Source organism: Macaca thibetana, chromosome 10, assembly GCF_024542745.1.
Source record: "Macaca thibetana thibetana isolate TM-01 chromosome 10, ASM2454274v1, whole genome shotgun sequence".
NCBI lineage: Eukaryota > Metazoa > Chordata > Mammalia > Primates > Cercopithecidae > Macaca > Macaca thibetana.
The window spans coordinates 10,686,190-10,708,502 of NC_065587.1; the positions used below are offsets into that span (position 1 = coordinate 10,686,190).

General features: G+C 42.8%; 1 protein-coding gene and 1 long non-coding RNA gene across 11 annotated transcripts in view; both read right to left on the minus strand.

Moving 5' to 3' along the window:
* Positions 1–22,313, minus strand: part of TNRC6B (trinucleotide repeat containing adaptor 6B) — a 284,641-nt gene that overhangs the window by 142,506 nt on the left and 119,822 nt on the right. For 2 of the 10 annotated variants that reach the window (XM_050805815.1, XM_050805809.1), the window contains exon 1: positions 3,662–3,869. The exons of the other annotated variants lie outside the window; for them this stretch is intronic. In XM_050805815.1, the coding sequence (XP_050661772.1) occupies positions 3,662–3,666 (5 nt within the window). In that variant the 5' untranslated portion in view covers positions 3,667–3,869. Of the gene's footprint in view, positions 1–3,661; positions 3,870–22,313 lie in introns of those variants that run through there. 10 annotated transcript variants of the gene reach the window in all.
* Positions 10,492–20,722, minus strand: LOC126963695 (uncharacterized). Its single transcript, XR_007729194.1, has 2 exons — positions 19,445–20,722; positions 10,492–14,737 (listed from the first exon to the last, which is right to left on the minus strand). It is a non-coding gene; the product is annotated as an uncharacterized LOC126963695 (long non-coding RNA).

Below are 22,313 nucleotides of genomic sequence, written 5' to 3' on the forward strand. Positions count from 1 at the left end.
CACCATGCCCAGCTATATTTTTTAAAACATTTCTTGTAGGGACAGGGTTTTGCCATGTTGCCCAGGCTGGTCTTAAACTCCTGAGCTCAAGCAATCAACCTGCCTTGGACTCCCAAAGTGCTGGAATTACAGGCATGAGCCACCACGACTGGCCTATTTGGCTTCTTTGAAAAAATTTTAAAATAAGGACTCTCCTAATGCAGATACTCAGGATACTTCTGTAACCAGGAACTTGCTCTGAATATTGCCCGTAAACTGCCAAGTTGTGACGCTCTGTTTACCAATAATGCTGACCTGGTACTCCTTGAGGAAGGGGACAAAGTACATTCATCTATCTGCATTGCCTCAGGGCCGTGTCCAGCTTAAACTGCAGATGATCAATGATTATATGATCTGAGTTATAAAAACTAAAATCCCCCCAAACTTTTCAGTCATGGAGCAGTTGGGTAGGGTGAGGACCACCCTAATTCTTCAGGGTGGTCCTCAAGAGCCAGAGCTGCTCAGCCTGCTCTGCAGAACCTGAAGGTCTCATCATCGCACAACACTCTTGCAGTGTCTCTTGTAGAGCTGAAGGGCTGGAGAAGCCTTAGACGTCTCTGCTTCAATGTTCGGAAGTTGATTTTTAAAGGACCATCCGAGTGGCCATACAGAATAACAAATGGCCATTCACAGCTGAAGAGCAGAACTGAGTTTGCACCATATATCAAAGATGCCAAAGCTTCCTTTCTGGGAACCAGATGGTATGCCTGAAAAGCACTTTAAAATTGAGATACCACTTCGGATGAACGCTACCAATTTTTGTGATGTTTCAGTCATGAACCTGTGACTTTTTTTCTGAGACAGAGTAGTGTTACGATATTATCACTAGTTGATCCAGCATTAGGAAATATGGATTGGTTGGGGGGTGGGGAAGTTAATAGGGATTATATTCACTTTCTCCAGTAAGAAACTTCCTCTGCATACACCATCTCATTTTAAAAAAGTAAAAACCACAACGTGCAAGTTCCAATACCCCTGAATATTGCTCTTCATAATATGGGCCACATCTTTAAAGTTTTTAAAGCTTCAATTCACAACACTCACAGAAAGACAGCTTCAACAGAATGCACAAATTAAATACTATCCATCTGCACACTTAATTGATTACCCATTTTCATTTCCTTCTGGATGACCATCATGTTGGTGAGCCAGAAGGATTGGTTCTGCAGGATCTGAGATCCAAAATGGCAGTCGAGCTATCAACTCACCAGAGCCATAATGCTTCCCATACGTGAAGCCAGGTCTTATTTATCTCACCTTTTAATTATCTGGGGGAAAAGAAAATCTACAAAAAACATTTCAAAGAATCAAATGGCATTCATTCTATCATTCTCTGTTCTGCCTAAGAGAGCAGGTACCCTGCTCTGGTTCCTCCTCTCTGCAAACTGAATTAACCTGCCATTCATATGTTTACACAGTCCACAAAAACAAGCTAATGGCAAAACATGCAAACCCTAGGTTTTTCTCTCCTCTTTAGTAAGACCAACTTTAGGAAATAGGTGTAAAATGAATCATCTAACAAGCAAAGCCCCCAAAAAGTGCTTTCATTTTCAGAAAAACAACAACAAAAATCAGAGCTCTGATTTTCCTTTAGGTCTACCACAGTGCAACACTTCCTATCACTAAGGTAATTTCTCTATCTTTTCCGTTTAAATTCAAGCCATTAAAAAATTTAGAGACAACTTTGTTCCAGACTACCTCTTTAATGTAATGTTTCCAATCCTTCTTACACAAAAGCTGAGTTTATATCATCAAAAAATTTACAGTGAATCTAAACAGTCACTTCTGTATTTATTACCATTACTAACATAACATTAATTTTTTAAAATAATAAAATTCTTGCTTGTTAGAGACAGAGGGCTTTAATTATCTTATGCATTCAAATGGAAAGTCTTTTTGTTAAATTAGCGTGAAAGTCCCTTCATCTACACACAATTGGCCCAAAGAAACAGGCCATTTTCAGCACAAGAGGCCAATCCATTTTAAGAGTGAATAAAGCTTTTGAAAGCACCACACACCCTCTTCCAGACTGTCAAATTTTCAAAATGGTCCAGCATTTTTTCCACTTTATCTTTTTTAACACTTTCAGGCCCAGTAAGCATCTCATAATTAGATTAATTAAAAAGGAAACAACAAAAAACACTGCTCCCTTCTGATCAAAATTATTCCATTTATGCTTAATTAGCTTTAATCCACGTCTACATATTTAATGATGGGGATATGACAATTCAACCTATTTGCATATTTTAAATGCCTTTTCTAAACTATACTTTGTAACAGATTTAGAAGAACAGTCTCTTTCTCATGCCAATATGCCACAGCATAAATCAGGAGGATAGAAATTAGGAAAAAAAGAGAAAAGAAAACAAGGCCTCTCAGAGCCAGGGATGTGCTCAGGGGGGTGGAGTAATTTACCCAGGGGTGGGGGCAATTTACCCGCCACATCACAAACTACAATCCTTTCAGCCCACCAGACCGAGAAGCATTACATCACACTCTCACAATGATAGGGGGAGGAGGCTCTGAGAAAGCAAGTTTTCAGCTTTCTTTCCTCCCTGCTCTCAGGCTTCTAGAATCCTGCATTAGGAGTAATGGAATTTAACTTCAGGCACTGCACAGCTTCAGGGGTTACTAACAATCACATAGACTGCTACTTATATATGTGACCCTAAATGACCACTTCGCAGTGGATACATGGCCGAAACAGGCAACCACACACCCACACGACGAATTTATGCTGAAAAGCCCAGTTATGCATCTGTGTAAAATTAAACAAAAATTTTATTTCGTGAGGAATGAAGAAGGCTAATACACAGGGAGAACTGATAAAGAAGTAATTTCTAATCGCGGTGAATAGCTGTTCATATCTTTAAAACACCATGTTTACAACATAGTCCTACCCTTTGGTTGAATCCACGATCAAAATAAAAGCGCATCTGGCTGCACATTTGAGAACACACACAGAGACCCAGTGCAAACGAGCGCGCGCAGAAAGGAGAGGGTGAGCCACATATTGCTTGGGAGGTTTTCAAGCAGGGGAATCTACAAACCCCAAACCTCCTGGTGTTCACCCGCCCCCAACCTGATGTTTAAAATGTATCAGGTCTTACTTTAGGTTTTACATCTCTCTAGGAAGGAGGGCCCAGTTTAAAAAATAAAAAGAGAGAAAAAGGCTTTCCCTTTCTAGGGCTTGCCCTCCCAGATCCTTTGTCGGCCTTAGCAGCCGAAAGAATGCAAACCCATTTATATTTATGCAAATTTTTGCAGCAGATTTAAGGGGGGAGGGAGGAGGTCTGTGTTTTTTAAAAACCTCTTTCTAAATAGCAAATTTCCAATTACTCGCAGCTTCATTTATTGCAAGATAGAAACGATGATGAAAATCTGCATATACATTAAAAGTGCAATTAAATCACTTCAAAATCTAAATATTTTACCACGTCTTTTCCATTTCTAAAATGCCGAACCAAAAGTACATCACGGGTCTGATTTACACAGATCCACGAAATGTCTGAAGCCAGTCTCCATGCTAGACAAATGTCGATTTGCAACACCACCAGTGAAAACGGTTAGACAAGATCCATATAAATCAATTGGTTTAAAAAAATTGAAAATATTTACCAACCTCATAAAGTGCAGCAGTGCTTAAATCCAGCAAATTGAGGCATACAAGGTAGAAATGGAAATGAAAAAAGGTCCAAAAAATGAATTCTTTTTGTCTATCTGTTTTTTTGTATTTTAAATATTCAGAAACCAGCAGAGACTCTGTCGGCCATTTTGGCTTGAACTAACTCTCTCTCACACACTCTCCCTCTTGCTCTCTCTCTCCCCCTCTGTCTCTAAAGGAAGCAGCTTTTTGTGACCTTCAAATAGAGGCAGATCATGTGACTTCGGGTAGGTTTGTCAATCAGGAAAGGGGAGGGAGCTGGAGCTGAGACTGCCTTAAAGGGGAAGCAGCCCTTTTCCACTCACTTTCATTTGTGAAATGCTGTTATCTCATACTCTCCGCCTACAGACATTGCATGTGAAAGTGGCAACAGCATAAGGGTAACAGATGAACAAAACAGAAAAACCTTTATTGGTTTATAGAAATATGCTCAGTTGCTAACGATTCTTACAGCTCCTGGATCTTCTCCTGGCTGGCTTGCTAGTTATTCTCTAGATGTTTGGGCAAGCACAGGCTGGCAAACTGCTCTGTACAAGGGGCTGAAACACAGCTCTACCAAACAAGAGACTTTAGTTTGAAAGACTGAGGTGAAATATAGGGCACCACTGATCTCTAAGAAGCTCCTAAAATGCATAGAAAAAGACGGAAAGAAACACACAAAAGTATAAACTGAGCTGCAATTCAGAAAGGTTAAGTGACTTATCCCAAATTGCACAGCTAAACAGCTGCAGAAGAGGAACTGGTTTCCCAATTCTGAACTCTACACTTACTGTTTTGCCTGGATGTGTGTTCAGTACCTCCTCCCCCAAACCCAAATAAAAACTATGCTTCAACATTGCAAACGGAGTTTCTCTGGGCTAGGGCAGGTCTGAGTCATCTTTAATCCCCTCCCCCACCGCAGGAGGTAGCTCTGCAGCTGAGGGAGACTAGGCATTAAATTAAAACCTACTTGGTTTCCACCACTCCTAATCCCTTCTCCTTCCCATATACATCTCCATTCCTACCCACCTAAGAAACCCAAGCTTGGTTTGCATCTCCAGCCCTGTGGCTCACAGGCTGTGTAACTTCAGTGCTAACAGCAAGTCAGTCAGTCCCTTACCCACCCTCCCACCCTGCCTGGCCTCAGTTTTCTCATTTGTAAGCGAGCGGAGATTGGGCTTTGCTAGATGGTATCTTTGGTTTCTTTCACCTCCGAAACTCTGCACTTGGCTGCTTTCTTTGAATAGTTCCGTTCATTTTTTCCCGGCCATCTCAAAAGTTCGCCTCCACGCTGGGAAGGCAGAATTCTTGACCTTCGCAGTCCAGACCAGGTCCTCCTGTTAACACTCCCATAATATCTTTTACTACTTTAGAGCAATGGTCATAATTGCAATTTAGTATTTACGAAAGAATGTGTTTAACATTAGTCTTCCCCAGTAGACTGTAAACTGTATAAGGAAAAATATCACGTCTTCATTGCTCTGTGAGGCTCCACACCAAACCCCACGTAGGAGCTAAATAAATGAATAAATCTATGACTTGGACCCTATTCAGAAGGGCTGGGCTGAGTAGGAGGAAACCTGCCACCTGAATATAAACAATTTAGGGGAATGAGGGTCACATAGTTCCCAGAAACTCGCATTCATCTATGTTTTAAGGACAGCTTCAGGAAAGAAAGTAACTAAAATGGTAAAAAGCGCATGAGAGTGCCCTGTGACTATTGACTCCACCTATCTCTATAAGCCAGAAAAGGGAGGATTCCCCAGTGTGCTTCTCCCATAAACTGGGCTGCTGTGCCAGCCAGCAGACAACTGACAGATTCTAGAAACCCGGCTTTCCTTGAAAAGGAACCTATGAATGCCTGTAAAATCCCATACACTTGTAGTCATCCTGGCTTCTGGGTCTATATACAGTCGCCTGCCTTTGCTTTTTCCACTCAGATATGAGGACAGGAAAAGAGCTGTTTCAGGGCAGGCCAAGGCCAATGCCTGGACAATCTGGCAGCCTGAAGAGCTGTGGCTTAACAAGCTTCCACTGTCTTTGCGTGGCACTGAGTGGAATAGCCAAGCCCTGCACTTACAGCTGAGATGCAGGAAAAAGCAGGAAACTCCTAGAATGGAAATTCTGATTATTTAGTCTATTTTTATCCTTCCAATACCTTCCAGATGAGTTACTGAAAGTTGTAGCAGGCTCGATTTGTAAAAATGTATGGAGACTGAACATCCACCTTGTTTTAATTTGTGATGGACATGCTTTCTTTATGAAACTGAACTTTGCTAAGTTCCATTCCCCAGTGTAGAATATTATTGTATACAAATGTGTTGCCTTGTAAGTGTTAAACAGCAAACTGTATGGAAAGTTTGGAAACAGAACAAACATATTTTAAATATAATATTGGTTCTAATTTCAAATAATATGAATATATATATTATATATATTCATATAATATATATATATTTTTTCAGACACAGTCTTGCTCTGTTACCCGGGCTGGAGTGCAGTGGCATGATACCAGCTCACAGCAACCTCCACCTCCTGAGTTCAAGCGGTTCTCCTGCTTCAGCCTCCTGAGTAGCTGGGATTACAGGTGTGAGCCACCATGCCCAGCTAATTTTTGTATTTTTAATAGAGACAGGGTTTCACCATGTTGGCCAGGCTGGTCTCGAGCTCCTGACCTCGTGATCCGCCCGCGTCGGCCTCCCAAAGTGCTGGGATTACAGGCGTGAGCCACTGCACCCGGCCACTGAATACTTTTTCCTTAACCTCCAGATCATCTTTTCTATGCAACACCTCTAAATTCAGTGTAGTTAGTCTAATCGTTTATCTAAAAGAAACAAGTGCAAGGCAGGGCGCGGCGGCTCAAGCCTGTAATCCCAGCACTTTGGGAGGCTGAGACGGGCAGATCACGAGGTCAGGAGATCAAGACCATCCTGGCTAACACGGTGAAACCCCGTCTCTACTAAAAGAAATACAAAAAACTAGCCGGGCGAGGTGGCAGGCGCCTGTAGTCCCAGCTACTCAGGAGGCTGAGGCAGGAGAATGGTGGGAACCCGGGAGGTGGAGCTTGCAGGGAGCCAAGATCCGGCCACTGCACTCCAGCCAGGACGACAGAGCGAGACTCCATCTCAAAAAAAAAAAAAAAAAAAAAAAAAAGAAACAAGTGCAATAAATACATTATTTCTCCCTTCTGTTTCCAGGCATAATAGATTCTGTGATAGATTTATTATACTTTTTTCATATTAACAATTAGACAATGTTTTAAAATTATATTATGAGGTAAGGATAAAAAGTAATAAAAATTATTATTGATATTTTTATTTATTTTTTTTTGAGAGGGAGTCTCGCTCTGTCGCCCAGGCTGGAGTGCAGCCAAAGTTAGAGGACTGCTTGAGCCCAAGAGTTTGAGACCGGGCAACAAACATGGTGAGATCTTGCCTCTACAAAAAAATTTTTTTAATTAGCCAGGCTTGGTGGGGTATGCCTGTGGTCCTAGCTACTCTGGAGGCTGAGGTGGGAGGATCACTTGAGCCTGGGAAGTCAAAGGTGCAGTGAGCTGAGATCACACCACTGTACTCCAGCCTTGGCGACAGATTAAAAAATATATATAATATGATATATATGGTATATATATCATATGTATCTCATGTATCATATATGATATATATACACATTTTGTTTTTGGGCACAGATATAAAGTAACAGCCAAAAAAAAAGAAAAAACAAAAACAGAGTAAACTGAATAAAACCCAAAACTGTATTTTGTTTTAAACAATTAAATAAATGTAGATAATTCTGTCAAAAATCTGATCAATTAAAAGAGAGAAGTCACAAACATTAGGGCTGAGAAGAGGATATCATAACTGCAGATTTAGAGAAAATCTTTTAAATCATGCTAGAATTATATGTAACTTTACGTAAATAAACTTGAAGATTAAATAAGATGGATGATAGTCAAAGAAAACAGAAGTTACCAAAATCAACTCAAGAAAAATTAGGGGAGCAACAACCCATAGCAGAAATCTCTAAGATCTTCAAAGAATGAGCCACTAAAACAACAGCAAGCCCAATTTTCTAGGTGAATGCCATCTAACTCTTATTGAACAGATAATTTCCATGTTATCCCTACTGTTCCAGGAGGCATAAGAATAAAAGGAAAAGCTTCCTACTTTTTTCCATGAGGCTAACATATTCCTGATATGCATTTGGCCTAAGATGGTACAAAAAATAAAACTAATGTTCACTGGTGAAGGCAGAGCAAAAATACTAAGTAAAATATTTTCAGATAGAACTGAGTAGTTTTAAGAGAATAATTCATTATGACCACGTAGGCTTTACACCAACACTACTACACCAACAATACAAGGATGGTTAAATTACAACCATACAAGGACAGTTAAACTAGCTATTAACATTAATCTTCATTTGTTCAATAAATATGTACTAAGTACTTTCCCCATCAGACGCTGCGCTAAGTGCTAGGGATGCAGCAGTGAAGCAAAAGGTTCTCGTCTATATGGAGCTGACATCCTCACAGGAGAAGGAACTCAGTGAGAAGAGAATAAGCAGTTTGATAGGATATAGAATAACTGAGAGAGGCTCACTTTAGATAAGGTGCACAGGGAAAGCTTTTCTCAGGAGCGACATTTAAGCTGAGTTGAAAAGCAAACGTTTAGGCTGGGCGCGGTGGCTCACGCCTGTAATCCCAGAACTTTGAGAGGCCAAGACAGGCGGACCTCTTGAGGTCAGGAGTTCGAGGCCAGCCTGGCCAATATGGTGAAACCCCATCTCTACTAAAAATTTAAAAAAAATAAAAAATAAAAAATTAGCCAGGCATGGTGGCATGCCTGTGATCCCAGCCACTCGGAAGGCTGAGGTGCGAGAATCACCTGAACCCAGGAGGCAGAGGTTGCAGTGAGCTGAGATCGCACTACTGCACTCCAGCCTGGGTAACAGAGAGAGACTCCATCTAAAAAAAAAAAAAAAGAAAGAAAAGAAAAGCAAATGTTTGAGTGGTCAATGAACAAGAGAAATGATCAGGAGGCCAGGACCTGTGAGCAGGGGATAGAGTCATGAAACGAATCTCAGGAGGTAGGAAGAGCTAGATCATACTGAGTCCTTCAGTCCACAGTAAAGATTTCACTTTTGGAATAGTGGAAAGTCACAGAAGAGCTTTCAGCAGGTCAACGAACAGCACCATTTTATCCATTAGTTGCTTTCCACTGAATGCCTAGGGTCTATAAGCTTTTCAGAGACTTAGAAAAATGTTTGGGATCTAAAAAAAAATACAAGTTCAAAATACAAACAAAAAATTGTAACCAAAAAAATTAATAAATGCTTAAATGTCCTTTAAATATAACCACTCAGCAGTCCCATTCATTGTTAAATTTAGCATTTATGGCCGGGCGTGGTGGCTCACGCCTGTAATCCCAGCATTTGGTAGGCTGAGGCAGGCGGATCACAAGGTCAGGAGATCAAAACCATGCTGGCTAACATGGTGAAACCCCGTCTCTACTAAAAATACAATACATTAGCCGGGAATGGTGGCATGCACCTACAATCTCAGCTACTCGGGAGGCTGAGGCAGGAGAATCGCTTGAATCGCAAAGCAGAGATTGCAGTGAGCCAAGATCGCACCACTGTACTCCAGCCCGGGCGACAGAACGAGACTCCATCTCAAAAAAAAAAAAAAAATTAGCATTTACAAAATGTTCATCACATTCGAAAACAATTCTTACTTTGCAAAAATTCCTATACATACATACATATAAACATACATATAGGTATATATATGTATATATACACATAGGTGTAGATGTATATATACATATACAGGTGTATATGTCATATATAAGTATATATGTATATTTTTGTTTATATATATGTATGCATAGGAATTTTTGCAAAGTGAGAATTGTTTTTGTTTTGTTTCATTTAATTTAATTTAGGAGAGCTAAATAATTAAACATGAAGCCAAAGTACATAAGAAAGCGGCAGTCTTTTATTGCAAATATGCACACACTCTCAGGCGAAGTTCTCTGGTCCTCAGGTGTGGGGGGGCCAGGGAAGTCCCGCCAGCGCTCTAGGGTGAGGTTCCCCGGTCCACGAATGTGCCGAGGAAGTCACACCGGCGCTTACCGGCAGCGGACTTCTATGCCTGGGAGCTGGAGGGGGAGGAGTTTGGGGCGTGTGTGTAGGAGTGGCTTCTTGAATTTCGGTGTCCTCGGCTTGACGTCACTCTGCGCATGCTCAGTTGATTTGGTTCTTTTCCCGGGCACGGGAATTTTTCCCGGGCGCGGGAAAATCTGTGATGAAGAACCCGGAAACAACAGGGACTGCTCCATCTTGTTCACCTTCCTCCATCTTGTCCCTTCCCCCTCACCCAAACAGTTTTCAAATGTGATGAACATTTTATATAACACATATACATGTATGTTTATGTATGTATAGGAATATATATATATATATATTTTTTTACCCCCTTGAGATAGGGTCTGCCGTGTTGCCCAGGCTAGAATGCAGTAACAAAAACATGGCTCACCACAGCTTCAACCTTTTGGGCTCAAGTGATTCTCTTGCCTCAGCCTCCCAAGTAGCTGAGATCAGAGGTGTGTGCCACCATGCACAGCTACTTTTTCAATTTTTTGTAGACAGGGTTTCACCATGTTGCTCAGGCTGATCTCCAACTCCTGGGCTCAAGCAATCCTCCTGCCTCGAACTCCCAAAGTGCTGGGATTATAGGCCTAAGTCACCATGCCCAGCCCCTAAATATGTTACCTGTTAAGAAGTCTGAGTTGTTTTTTTTTTGTTTGTTTGTTTTTGAGACAGAGTCTGGCTCTGTAGCCCAGGCTGGAGTGCAGTGATGCCATTTTTGCTCACTGCAAGCTCCGCCTCCCAGGTTCACGCCATTTTCCTGCCTCAGCCTCCCAAGTAGCTGGGACTACAGGCGCCCACAACCACGCCCGGCTAATTTTTTGTATTTTTAGTAGAGACAGGGTTTCACTGTGTTAGCCAGTTTGGTCTCGATCTCCTGACCTCATGATCCACCCACCTTGGCCTCCCAAAGTGCTGGGATTATAGGCGTGAGCCACTGCGCCCAGCCTAGAAGTCTGAGATACTTATGAATTAAATTAGTTACTTGTAGCCAAAGAATTTCAGAAGCAGAATTATGAAAAATTCTTTTAAAATGTGACAGCAAAAAAAAAAAAAAAATAGATAAATGCACATATTTAATATGGAATATGTCTACATATTTAATATGGTTGTGAGTACCTTTTAATTTTTCCTATAAACATGGGATGAAGACTTCAAAACCTCCTAATATGAGTATGCTAAGGACCCTTGGAGGTCTTAAAACCACTTTGGTAGAGACACAATCAGATTTGTGTTTCTAGAAGCTCTTCCTGGTTTCTGTATGGAGAATATACTACCAAAGATCAAGAGAAGCAGGAAGAGAAGTCGGAAAGCCACCGTGGTCGTCTAGGTGAGAGAGGGTGGGTAGACAGAGCCAGCTGGGCAGTGGAGGTGGAGAAAAGTATGTAAGTACGCAGTATATTTTGAAGGTAGAAGTGATTCTACTGTAAGATAATTGGTACTTGTTAAGTATGTAATCTTGTGACCATGAACTATCATAAGGCCAATCAATTCATTCAAAAATAAGACTCCAGGCTGGGTGTGGTGGCTCACGCCTGTGATCCCAGCACTTTGGGAGGCCAAGGTGGGTGGATCATGAGGTCAGGAGATGGAGACCATCCTGGCTAACATGGTGAAACCTCATCTCTACTAAAAATACAAAAATTAGTTGGGTGTGGTGGTACGTGCCTGTAATCCCAACTACTCGGGAGGCTGAGGGAGGAGAATAGCTTGAACCCGGGAGGCAGACTGCAGTAACCCGGGATTGCGCCACTGCACTTCAGCCTGGCGACACAGCAAGACTCCGTCTCCAAAAAAAAAAAAAAAAAAGAAGACTCCAAACTCTGGACTCACCATTCATTCACAAAGTCAACAATCCTTATTTGTGGCACAACAATCCTTATTTGTATGCTAGGACTAGACCAGGGGCATACAAAAATGATTAATAACACTTCAAAGGACAGAGAAGCATTTTAATCCATAATTAAAATATAGCAAAGTATCATAATGAAAGTATAAATAGAGATATAACATGGCTGTGCTGTGGCAATAAAAAGGGTAACTGCTGGGAGAATAAGAAAAGATTTCACAGGGAAGGAGGTGAGAGTTTGAACTGAGTCTCAAAGAATGAGTAGGAGTTTGCCATGTAGAGAACCTAGGAAAGGCAAAGGCTTTTCCAAGTTTTACCAACTTCGGTACTACCAAACCATGACAAGGAAGTAGGCTGACAAGAAAAAATGTCAATGGGAGAGCTAAGCATTTCTGCTATTCTTACTCCCAACAAAGTCAGAAGATAGAAATAATAGCCAAAACTATGTTAGATCTCCAATGCAACCTAAATCCAACAATCTCTGGATTCAGTTACAAAATAGAATGTTCTATTTAAGTTAGAATGCTAGCAGGCCTTTTAGGGAACAGTTTTTCTCAAATTCCTTAGAATCGAACCTCAAAAGTTAAATCTGCATTTGGAGGAAGCCTTTCTTGACACTCCAGGCTGAGTCCAGTACTCCCATCTGTGTTCCAAGGCACCTCGTACATACCTCCAAAGCAGCACCTTCATAGCCTATAATGGTTAACCACTTACTTGGCGTTTCCCCCTCTAAACAATGAACCTTAAGAGGGCAGGGTATGTAGCTTTTATTTCTGGGTCTAGCGCAGAAGAGAAATTCAATTAATATTGCTGAATGAATGAACAAATAAGCAAAGGAATGAATGGATAAATACTATGAGCCTAGGTACTTTTAGGCTGTAAAGGAAGACAACACGTATCCTACAGTTCAAAGATAAGACATATGCATGAGGCAGTCAACAAAAAAGTGTAAGATAAAATTATTAACTGCATGGTTGTGCTCTAAGAGAGATGAGTTTGAAAATGGAGGCACTACAGCTTAGATCAGTTGGGTGTCAGCAGATAGGTAGGACCAGAATGGTTGAAACAGATTTGCTTTGCTCTGAAGCTAATTTAAGCTGCAGGCCCCTCAATTTCATGGGCTCCTCCTAAAGCTCTAGGAGGGATCCTAACAAAGTGCCCAATTATCCCTCATTTTTTGGTTACTGTTTTTTGTTTTTGGAGACAAGGTCTCGCTCTGTTGCCCTGGCTAGAGGGCAGTGGCACAATCATGGCTCACTACAGCCTCAAACTGCCAGGTTCAAGCAGTCCTCCTGTCTCAAACTCAGCCTCCCAAGTAGCTAGGACTACAGGCATCCACCACCATGACGAGCTTTTTTTTTTTTTTGGTAGCAATGGGGATCTCACCATGTTGCCCATGCTGGTCTCGAATTTTGAGCTCAAACAACCCTCCCACCTTGGCCTCCCAAAGTGCTGGGATTGAGCCATGGCACGTGGCCCAAAAATTTTTACTGTGGTAAAAAAAAAAAAAAACACACACACATAAAATCGATCATCTTAACCATTTTTAAGTGTATAGTTCAGTAGCATTATGTATATTCACTCTGCTGTGCAACAGATCTCCAAAACTTTTACATCTTGCAAATCTGAAATTCTGTACACATTAAACAACAACTTCATTTTTACCCCTTCCCTCAGCCCCTGGCAACCACCATTCTACTTTCTGTCTCTAAACTGACTGCTCTAAGTACCTTGGATAAATGGAATTATATATTAATAGTATTTGTCCTTCCATACCAGCTTTCTTGCCAGTATGGTTCCCTTTGTGTCAGTGGACTTAACAGTGACTTCAGCCATTCTGGAGATCCCCTAAGGAGACCTTAAGTTGAAGATACCTTTCTTTGGGGTTCAATGGAATAAACTAAATGTATGTGGCTTTCATGAACCTGTGTATGGCTGAGATAATGTTAACCATCAATGTACAAAGAGCTGTTAATAGGTGAACTCACTCTGTATCACGACAGAAATATGCAGGGCCAAATTATGTTGTGATATACATATGTCAATTCAAAGGCTATTTCAGATTAGCCAATGTACAAGAAACAGTGAAGCCCGGCAATTTCATAGTGCATATGTAAAAGATACTCAATAGAGGTTTTCCCAAAATTGCTAACAATTTTTTTTTTTTTTTTTTGGTGACAAAGTCTTACTCTGTTGCCCAGGCTGGAGTGTGGTGACACGACCTCAGCTCACTACATCCTCCACCTCCCTGGTTCAAGCGATTCTCCTGCCTTAGCCTCCTGAGTAGCTGGGATTACATATGTATGCTACCACGCTCAGCTAATTTTTGGATTTTTAGTAGAGACAGGGTTTTATCATGTTGGCCAGGCTGGTCTCAAACTCCTGACCTTGTGATCTGCCCACTTCGGCCTCCCAGAGTGCTGGGATTACAGGCATGAGCCACCGTGCCCTGCCAACAATTTTACAAATTTATATAATGTTACCAGTAACCAGTTGTGAGGCTGAATGGAACTTATCTAATTAATCACAAAAAAACACATTTTGGTAAACCATGCTATAAGAAGCACTGAATTATTTACCTATTCTCTTTTTAGAAAATATCACAGAATAGGGAGGGATGATCAAAGAGTATAGCACAGCCAAAAAATGTAGGTGAAAATGTTTCACAGCCATGTATTAGGCAACCAATTAATACAAATATTACATTGTTTTTCTGAATTTTTGGTATTTAATTTTTTTAAGTTGCCATTTTTGTGATTTATCTCCTCTTTGTAAATATTCACTTTTGAACCTAGTTTTGTCTTTGAAATTAATTTGCTTTTTCTTAAAGAGTATTCCCACAAAAGTCGGATTTGCAGCTAGTCAGAAAGAAGGATTTCTTTGCCTGCCCAGAGGCATGTACGGCAGAAGGAAACCAGACTTGCGTGGAAGACCTTCAGGAGGGCCCCTGGCAGGAGCAGAAGTTCCTTTGAAAATATGCATAGATAGGCTAATAGCATCTTAGGGAGGCCCTTGGAAGCAAAGAAAAGGTTCAGGCTTGGTTGGAAAGGCATTTTCTGAAAGAAAACAAACAAACAAACAAACAAACAAACAATAACTGATAACTGGCTGATACAGTTTGGCTGTGTCCCCACCCAAATCTCATCTTGTAGTTCCTATAATCCCCGTGTGTTGTGGGAGGGACCCAGTGGGAGGTAACTGAATCATGGGGGTGGTTACCCTCCTGCTGTTCTTGTGATAGTGAGTTCTCACGAGATGTGATGGTTATAGAAGGGGCTTTTCCCCCATTGCTCAGCACTTCTCCTTTCTGCCGCCAAATGAAGAAGGACATGTTTGCTTTCCCTTACGCCATGGCTGGAAGTTTCCTGAGGCCTCCCCAGCCATGTGGATGTGTGAATCAATTAAACCTCTTTCCTTTATAAATTACGCAGTCTCAGGAAGTTCTTTATTTTATTTATTGATTGATTGATTTTTGAGACGGAGTCTCGCTCTGTCACCCAGGCTGGAATGCAGTGGTGCGATCTTGGCTCATTGCAAGCTCTGCCTCCCAGGTTCACGCCAGTCTCCTGCCTCAGCCTCCCGAGTAGTTGGGACTACAGGCGCCTGCCACCGCACCCGGATAATTTTTTGGTTTTTAGTAGAGACGGGGTTTCATCGTGTTAGCCAGGATGGTCTCGATCTTCTGAACTAGTGATCCACCTGCCTCGGCCTCCCAAAGTGCTGGGATTACAGGCGTGAGCCACTGCGCCCAGCCAGGAAGTTCTTTATTAGCAGCATGAGAACGGACTAATACACTGGCCTATAAGTAGGATGCTTAAGGAGAACAGTGATAAAATCAGGTCTGTTGGAACATATTCAAGAAAAGACTGAATCTAAAGTTGATGACTGGGCATGGTGGCTCATGCCTGTAATACAAGCACTTTGGGAGGTTGAGGTGGGAGGACTGCTTGAGCCCAGGAATTCAAGACCAGCCTGGCAACATAGTCAGGCCTTGTTTCTACTAAAAACAAAAAAAAATTAGCCAGGCATGGTTGTGTGTGCCTGTAGTACTAGCTACTCCGGAGGCTAACGTGGGAGGATTGCTTGAGTCTAGGAGGTGGAGGCTACAATAAGCCATGACCATGCCACTGTACTCCAACCTGGGTGACAGTGAGAGACCCTGTCTCAAAACAATTTTTTTTGGTTGAGGCTGCAGTGAGCCTAGATTGCACCACTGCACTGCTTGGGTGACAAAGTGAGACCCTGTCTCAAAAAAAAAAAAAAAAAAAGGTGGGTGGGGTGGGTGCAGTGACTCACACCTATAATCCCAGCACTTTGAGAGGCTGAGGTGGACAGATCATCTGAGGTCAGGAGTTTGAGACCAGCCTGGCCAACACGCTGAAACCTTGTCTCTACTAAAAATACAAAAATTAGCCAGGTGTGGTGGTGGGCATCTGTAATCTCAGCTACTTGGGAGGCTGAGGCAGGAGAACAGCTTGAACCTGGGAGGCGGAAGTTGCAGTGAGTGAGCCAAGATCGTGTCACTGCACTCCAGCCTGGGTAGAGTGAGATTCCATTTCAGGAAATGGACAGTTTCGCTCTTGAGACAGTTTCGCTGTTGTTGATCAGGCTGGAGTGCAATGGCGTGATCTCAGCTCATGACAACCTCCGCCTTCCAGGTCCAAGTGATTCTCCTGTCTCAGTCTCCCTAGTAGCTGGGATTACAGGCATGTGCCACCATGCCCAGCTAATTTTGTATTTGTAGTAGAGACAGGGTTTCTCCATGTTGGTAAGGCTGGTCTTGGACTCCCAACCTCAGGTGATCTGCCTGCCTCTGCCTCCCAAAGTGCTGGGGTTACAGGCATGAGCCCCCATGCCTGGCCAAAAAAAAAAAATAATAATAATAATTTAAAAAGAAAAAGGTGTAACAATGTTAACAATGCCTTTTTTTTTTTTTTTTTTGAGACGGAGTCTTGCTCTGTCGCCCAGGCTGGAGTGCAGTGGCTGGATCTCAGCTCACTGCAAGCTCCGCCTCCTGGGTTTACGCCATTCTCCTGCCTCAGCCTCCCAAGTAGCTGGGACTACAGGCGCCTGCCACCTCGCCTGGCTAGTTTTTTGTATTTCTTAGTAGAGACAGGGTTTCACCGTGTTAGCCAGGATGGTCTCGATCTCCTGACCTCGTGATCCGCCTGTCTCAGCCTCCCAAAGTGCTGGGATTACAGGCTTGAGCCACCAAGCCCGGCAACCCTTTTTTTTTTTTTTTTAAGGCAGAGTCTCAATCTGTCGCCCAGGCTAGACTGCAGTGCTGTGGTCTTTGCTTACTGCAACCTCTGCCTCCCAGGTTCAAGTGATTCTCCTGCCTCAGCCTCCTGAGTAGCTGGGATTACAGGAGCCCACCACCACACCTAGCTAATTTTTGTAGTAGAGATGGGGTTTCACCATGCTAGTCAGGCTAGTCTTGAACTCCTGACCTCAAGTGATCCACCTGCCTGGGCCTCCCAAAGTGCTTCAATGTACTTTTCTTCTGCTGATAACAGATAAAATATTCTGGAATTAGGCTTTTTAATACCACCACCTCAGATTTCAAAGTGAGTGTGTAGAAGAGGGATTGTTAACAGTCCATGGGAACTTATTCATTCAACATATATTTATAGATGCTTTTTGTGCCAGGCACTTCTCTAGGCAGTGACCAAGACAACAGAAATCCATCCTCATGGAGCCAAAGATCTAGCATAAAGCTTTAACCCGATCTTTTCTGCCTTGAGCCTCCCCTCTCCTCTTATTTATGAAATAAAATACAATAAATAAATAAAATTGTGAAACACATATCTATTAAAGTTACCCTTTTCTTTTTTCTTTTTTTTTTTTTTGAGACGGAGTCTTGCTCTGTCGCCCGGGCTGGAGTGCAGTGGCCGGATCTCAGCTCACTGCAAGCTCCGACTCCCGGGTTCACGCCATTCTCCTGCCTCAGCCTCCTGAGTAGCTGGGACTACAGGCGCCCGCCATCACGCCCGGCTAGTTTTTTTAAATATTTTTTAGTAGAGACGGGGTTTCGCCGTATTAGCTAGGATGGTCTCCATCTCCTGACCTCGTGATCCACCCGTCTCGGCCTCCCAAAGTGCTGGGATTACAGGCTTGAGCCACTGCACCCGGCCTCCCTTTTCTTTTCTTTTCTCTTTCTTTCTTTCTTTCTTTTTTTTTTCTTGAGACAGAGTCTCGCTCTTATTGCCCAGGCTGGAGTGCAGTGGCGCCATCTTGGCTCACCACAGCCTCTGCCTCCTGGGTTCAAGCGATTCTCCTCCCTCAGCCTCCCGAGTAGCTGGGATTACAGGCATGAGCCACCATGCCCGGCTAGTTTTGTATTTTTAGTAGAGACAGGTTTCTCCATGTTGGCCAGGTCTCGAACTCCCGATCTCAGGTGATCCACCCGCCTCAGCCCCACAAAGTGCTGGGATTACAGGCGTGAGCCACCATGCCTGGCCTTTTTTTTTTTTTTTTTTTTTGAGACGGAGTCTCGCTCTGTCCCGCTGGCTGGAGGGCAGTGGCGTGATCTCGGCTCACTGCAAGCTCCGCCTCCCGGGTTCACGCCATTCTCCTGCCTCAGCCTCCTGAGTAGCTGGGACTACAGGCGCCCGCCACCTCGCCCGGCTAGTTTTTTAAATATTTTTTAGTAGAGACGGGGTTTCACCGTATTAGCCAGGATGGTCTCCATCTCCTGACCTCGTGATCCGCCGGTCTCGGCCTCCCAAAGTGCTGGGATTACAGGCTTGAGCCACCGCGCCCGGCCTTGCACTTTCTTTTCTTTTCTCTTTCTTTCTTTCTTCCTTTTTTTTTTTTTTTTTTTTGAGACAGAGTCTCGCTCTTATTGCCCAGGCTGGAGTGCAGTGGCGCCATCTTGGCTCACCACAGCCTCTGCCTCCTGGGTTCAAGCGATTCTCCTCCCTCAGCCTCCCGAGTAGCTGGGATTACAGGCATGAGCCACCATGCCCGGCTAGTTTTGTATTTTTAGTAGAGACAGGTTTCTCCATGTTGGCCAGGTCTCGAACTCCCGATCTCAGGTGATCCACCCGCCTCAGCCCCCCAAAGTGCTGGGATTACAGGCGTGAGCCACCATGCCTGGCCTTTTTTTTTTTTTTTTTTTTTTTTTTTTTTTGAGACAGAGTCTTGCTCTGTCCCGCTGGCTGGAGGGCAGTGGCGCGATCTCGGCTCACTGCAAGCTCCGCCTCCCGGAATCAAGCCATTCTCCTGCCTCAGCCTCCTGAGTAGCTGGGACTACAGGCGCCCGCCACCTAGCTGGCTATTTTTTTCTATTTTTAGTAGAGATGGGGTTTCACCGTGGTCTTGATCTCCAGACCTTGTGATCCGCCCGCCTCGGCCTCCCAAAGTGCTGGGATTACCGGCGTGAGTCACCGCGCCCGCCCTCCTGGCCTTATTTTTTGAAACAGGGTCTCATTCTGTCATCTATTAAAATTACCGTTTTTTTTTTTTTTTTTTTTTTTTTTGAGACAGGGTCTTGTTCTGTCACCCAGGATGGAGCGCAGTGCTGCGATCTTGGCTCACTGCTACCACTACCTCTCAGGCTCAAGTGATCTTGAGGAGCTGAACTACCGGCACACAACAACACGCTCAGCTAATTTTTCCATTTTTTGTAGAGATGAGGTTTGGCCATGTTGCCCAGGCTGTTCTCTAATTCCCGAGCTTAAGCAATCCTCCCACCTCTTCCCTCCCAAAGTGCTGAGATTACAGGCGTGAGCCACCGCACCCGGCCTTGAAGTTACTCTTACTGTAATTAATCCATGGTCCAGGCATCCAAGAAAGACCTCACAAAATAGAATTCAGAATGTATTATAATTCTGACAGTTCTGGGGAAAAAAAGATGTTGTTAGATAATTTTTTTTAAGTAACTTCAATGCAAATTACAAAATTTATTAGCAACTGAAAGTTCCCCAAAGATCTAGCACAAAATGTTGATGGCTTTACAAAAACTCCCAGCAGCAAAAATTCCATGAGTATCAACTATCATCTACTGAACCTCTTTGTGGCGTTTTCAAAATACCAATTAACTTGAAAAGAAAACTCATTTCCTCATTCCCCCAAAAGCTGTTCAAGATTATACAGAAAAGTCAACTATTCTTCTGATGTCTAGCTTACTACTTTGTAATAATGATCGAGTTTACAGAGAGTTCAACTTGCTACTTCTTAATAAATTAATTTAAACATGTACATATTGTAATGGTTTAAAGGGGGAAAAAACTGTAGAAAACCTTATGGTATAATACACAAAATTAAAACGTCAACAACAACAACTTTCCTATGGCCAAATACCAATATTTGTGTTCTGATATAAAATTCATGATTTTGGAAAATTTTTACTTTTCCCTGTGTAGGAAATGCTATAGAGCTGCCCAATGTTTTTAAATAAACACCCAAAAGAATGGTTCCCAAAAAGTGTAGTGCCTAATTGGGTAGTTAAATATGAAACAAGAAATATACTAATAAAAGGAATCCTTAAGATGGAGATTTATCTTGTGCTACAAGTACAACTTTTAAAAGTTTAAAAGATAGAGCTGTAAGTTAGGGAGCTGGAGTGTCAGCCGAAACAGAGATAAGGGGAGGACAAATTATTAGGACTTAAGAAAGATCTATAATAAGTAAAATTCAGAAAAATTAAAAGGGCCTTTTATTTATTTTATTTTATTTATTTATTTTTTTGAGACGGAGTCTCGCTCTGTTGCCCAGGCTGGAGTGTAGTGGCTGGATCTCGGCTCACTGCAAGCTCCACCTCCTGGGTTCACGCCATTCTCCTGCCTCAGCCTCCCGAGTAGCTGGGACTACAGGCACCCGCCACCTGGCCCGGCTATTTTTTTATTTTTATTTTTTAGTAGAGATGGGGTTTCACCGGGTTAGCCAGGATGGTCTCGATCTCCTGACCTTGTGATCCGCCCATCTCGGCCTCCCAAAGTGCTGGGATTACAGGCTTGAGCCACCGCGCCCGGCCAAAAGGGCCTTTTATAACTAGACACTTAAATTGGGAAGAATGTAATTAGGAAGAAAATAATTTAATCAAGATGACAGAGTTAAGAAACTTAAAAGGCCAGGCGCGGTGGCTCACGCCTGTAATCCCAGCACTTTGGGAGGCCGAGGCGGGTGGATCACGAGGTCAGGAGATCAAGACCATCCTGGCTAACACGGTGAAACCCTGTCTCTACTAAAAATGCAAAAAATTAGCCGGGCGAGGGGTGGGGCGCCTCAGTCCCAGCTACTCGGGAGGCTGAGGCAGGAGAAGGGCGTGAACCCGGGGGGCGGAGCTTGCAGTGAGCTGAGATCCGGCCACTGCACTCCAGCCTGGGCAACTGAGCGAGACTCCGTCTCAAAAAAAAAAAAAAAAGAAAAGAAAAAAAGAAACTTAAAAAACAGCACCTGGAGCACAAAGCCACATCAAACCACACCACACTGGAGTATGGAGAGCAGTGCTAACTCCATAAATTACATTCTTCTTTCTCTCTGAATCATGGATATAAAACTGTCTTCAGGGCCGGGCGCTGTCGCTCACACCTGTAATCCCAACACTTTGGGAGGCCAAGGCGGGTGGATCACTTGAGGTCAGGAGTTCGAGACCAGCTTGGCCAGCACAGTGAAACCCCATCTCTACTAAAAATACAAAAATTAGCCAGGCGTGGTGGCAGGCGCCTGTAGTCCCAGCTACTTGGGAGGCTGAGGCAGGAGAATCGCTTGAACCTGGGAAGGTTGCAGTGAGCCGAGATCACACCACTGCACTCCAGCCTAGGCAACAGAGTGAGACTCCATCTCAAAAACAAAACAGAACAAAAAACAAACAAACAAAACTGTCTTCAATAATTCCATTTCCTTATAGGTCTCCTATGTAACCTCTGAAATAGTTCTCCCTTAGAGAGCAAAGTAAAAAAACATGGCACCCTAAGGAAGCAGAAATATAAAAATATACGTATTGATACAATTTCTGTCAATTCTAAATATTCTATCAATAATCCCTAAAAAGCAGATACTGTCTATAAAATGAATCCTGAAATAATTTTTTTTTTTTTTTTTTTTTTTTTTCTGAGACAGAGTCTCGCACTGTCACTAGGCTGGAGTGCAGTGGCACAATCTCAGTTCATGCAACCTCCTCCTCCCGGGTTCAAGCGATTCTCCTGCCTCAGCCTCTCAAGTAGCTGGGACTACAGGCCCGCACCACTACGCCCAGCTAATTTTTGTATTTTTAGTAGAGATGGGATTTCACCATGTTGGCCAGGATGATCTCAATCTCTTGACCTTGTGATCTGCCCGCCTCGGCCTCCCAAAGTGCTGGGATTACAGGCATGAGCCACCGCGCTCAGCCGAAATAAGATTTTTTAAAACTTCTAATAAAGTTTTATTTAGCAAAACATATACAAAAGATTGTCATTCCAACATAAAATCAATATAAAAGTTAATCATTTTGCAATTATTTTTTGTGGTGAGGGGGAACTAAGTCTTTGAAATCCAGGCTGTAGTTTAAAAGTACATTTCAATTGCACTGTTAATTTTTTTAAACTGTCATTTAAAAAACCCATAAAAATGTATCATCTTAACCGTTTTTAAGCATACAGTCCAGCACTGTAAAGTATAATCACACTGCTGTGCAGCAGATCTCCA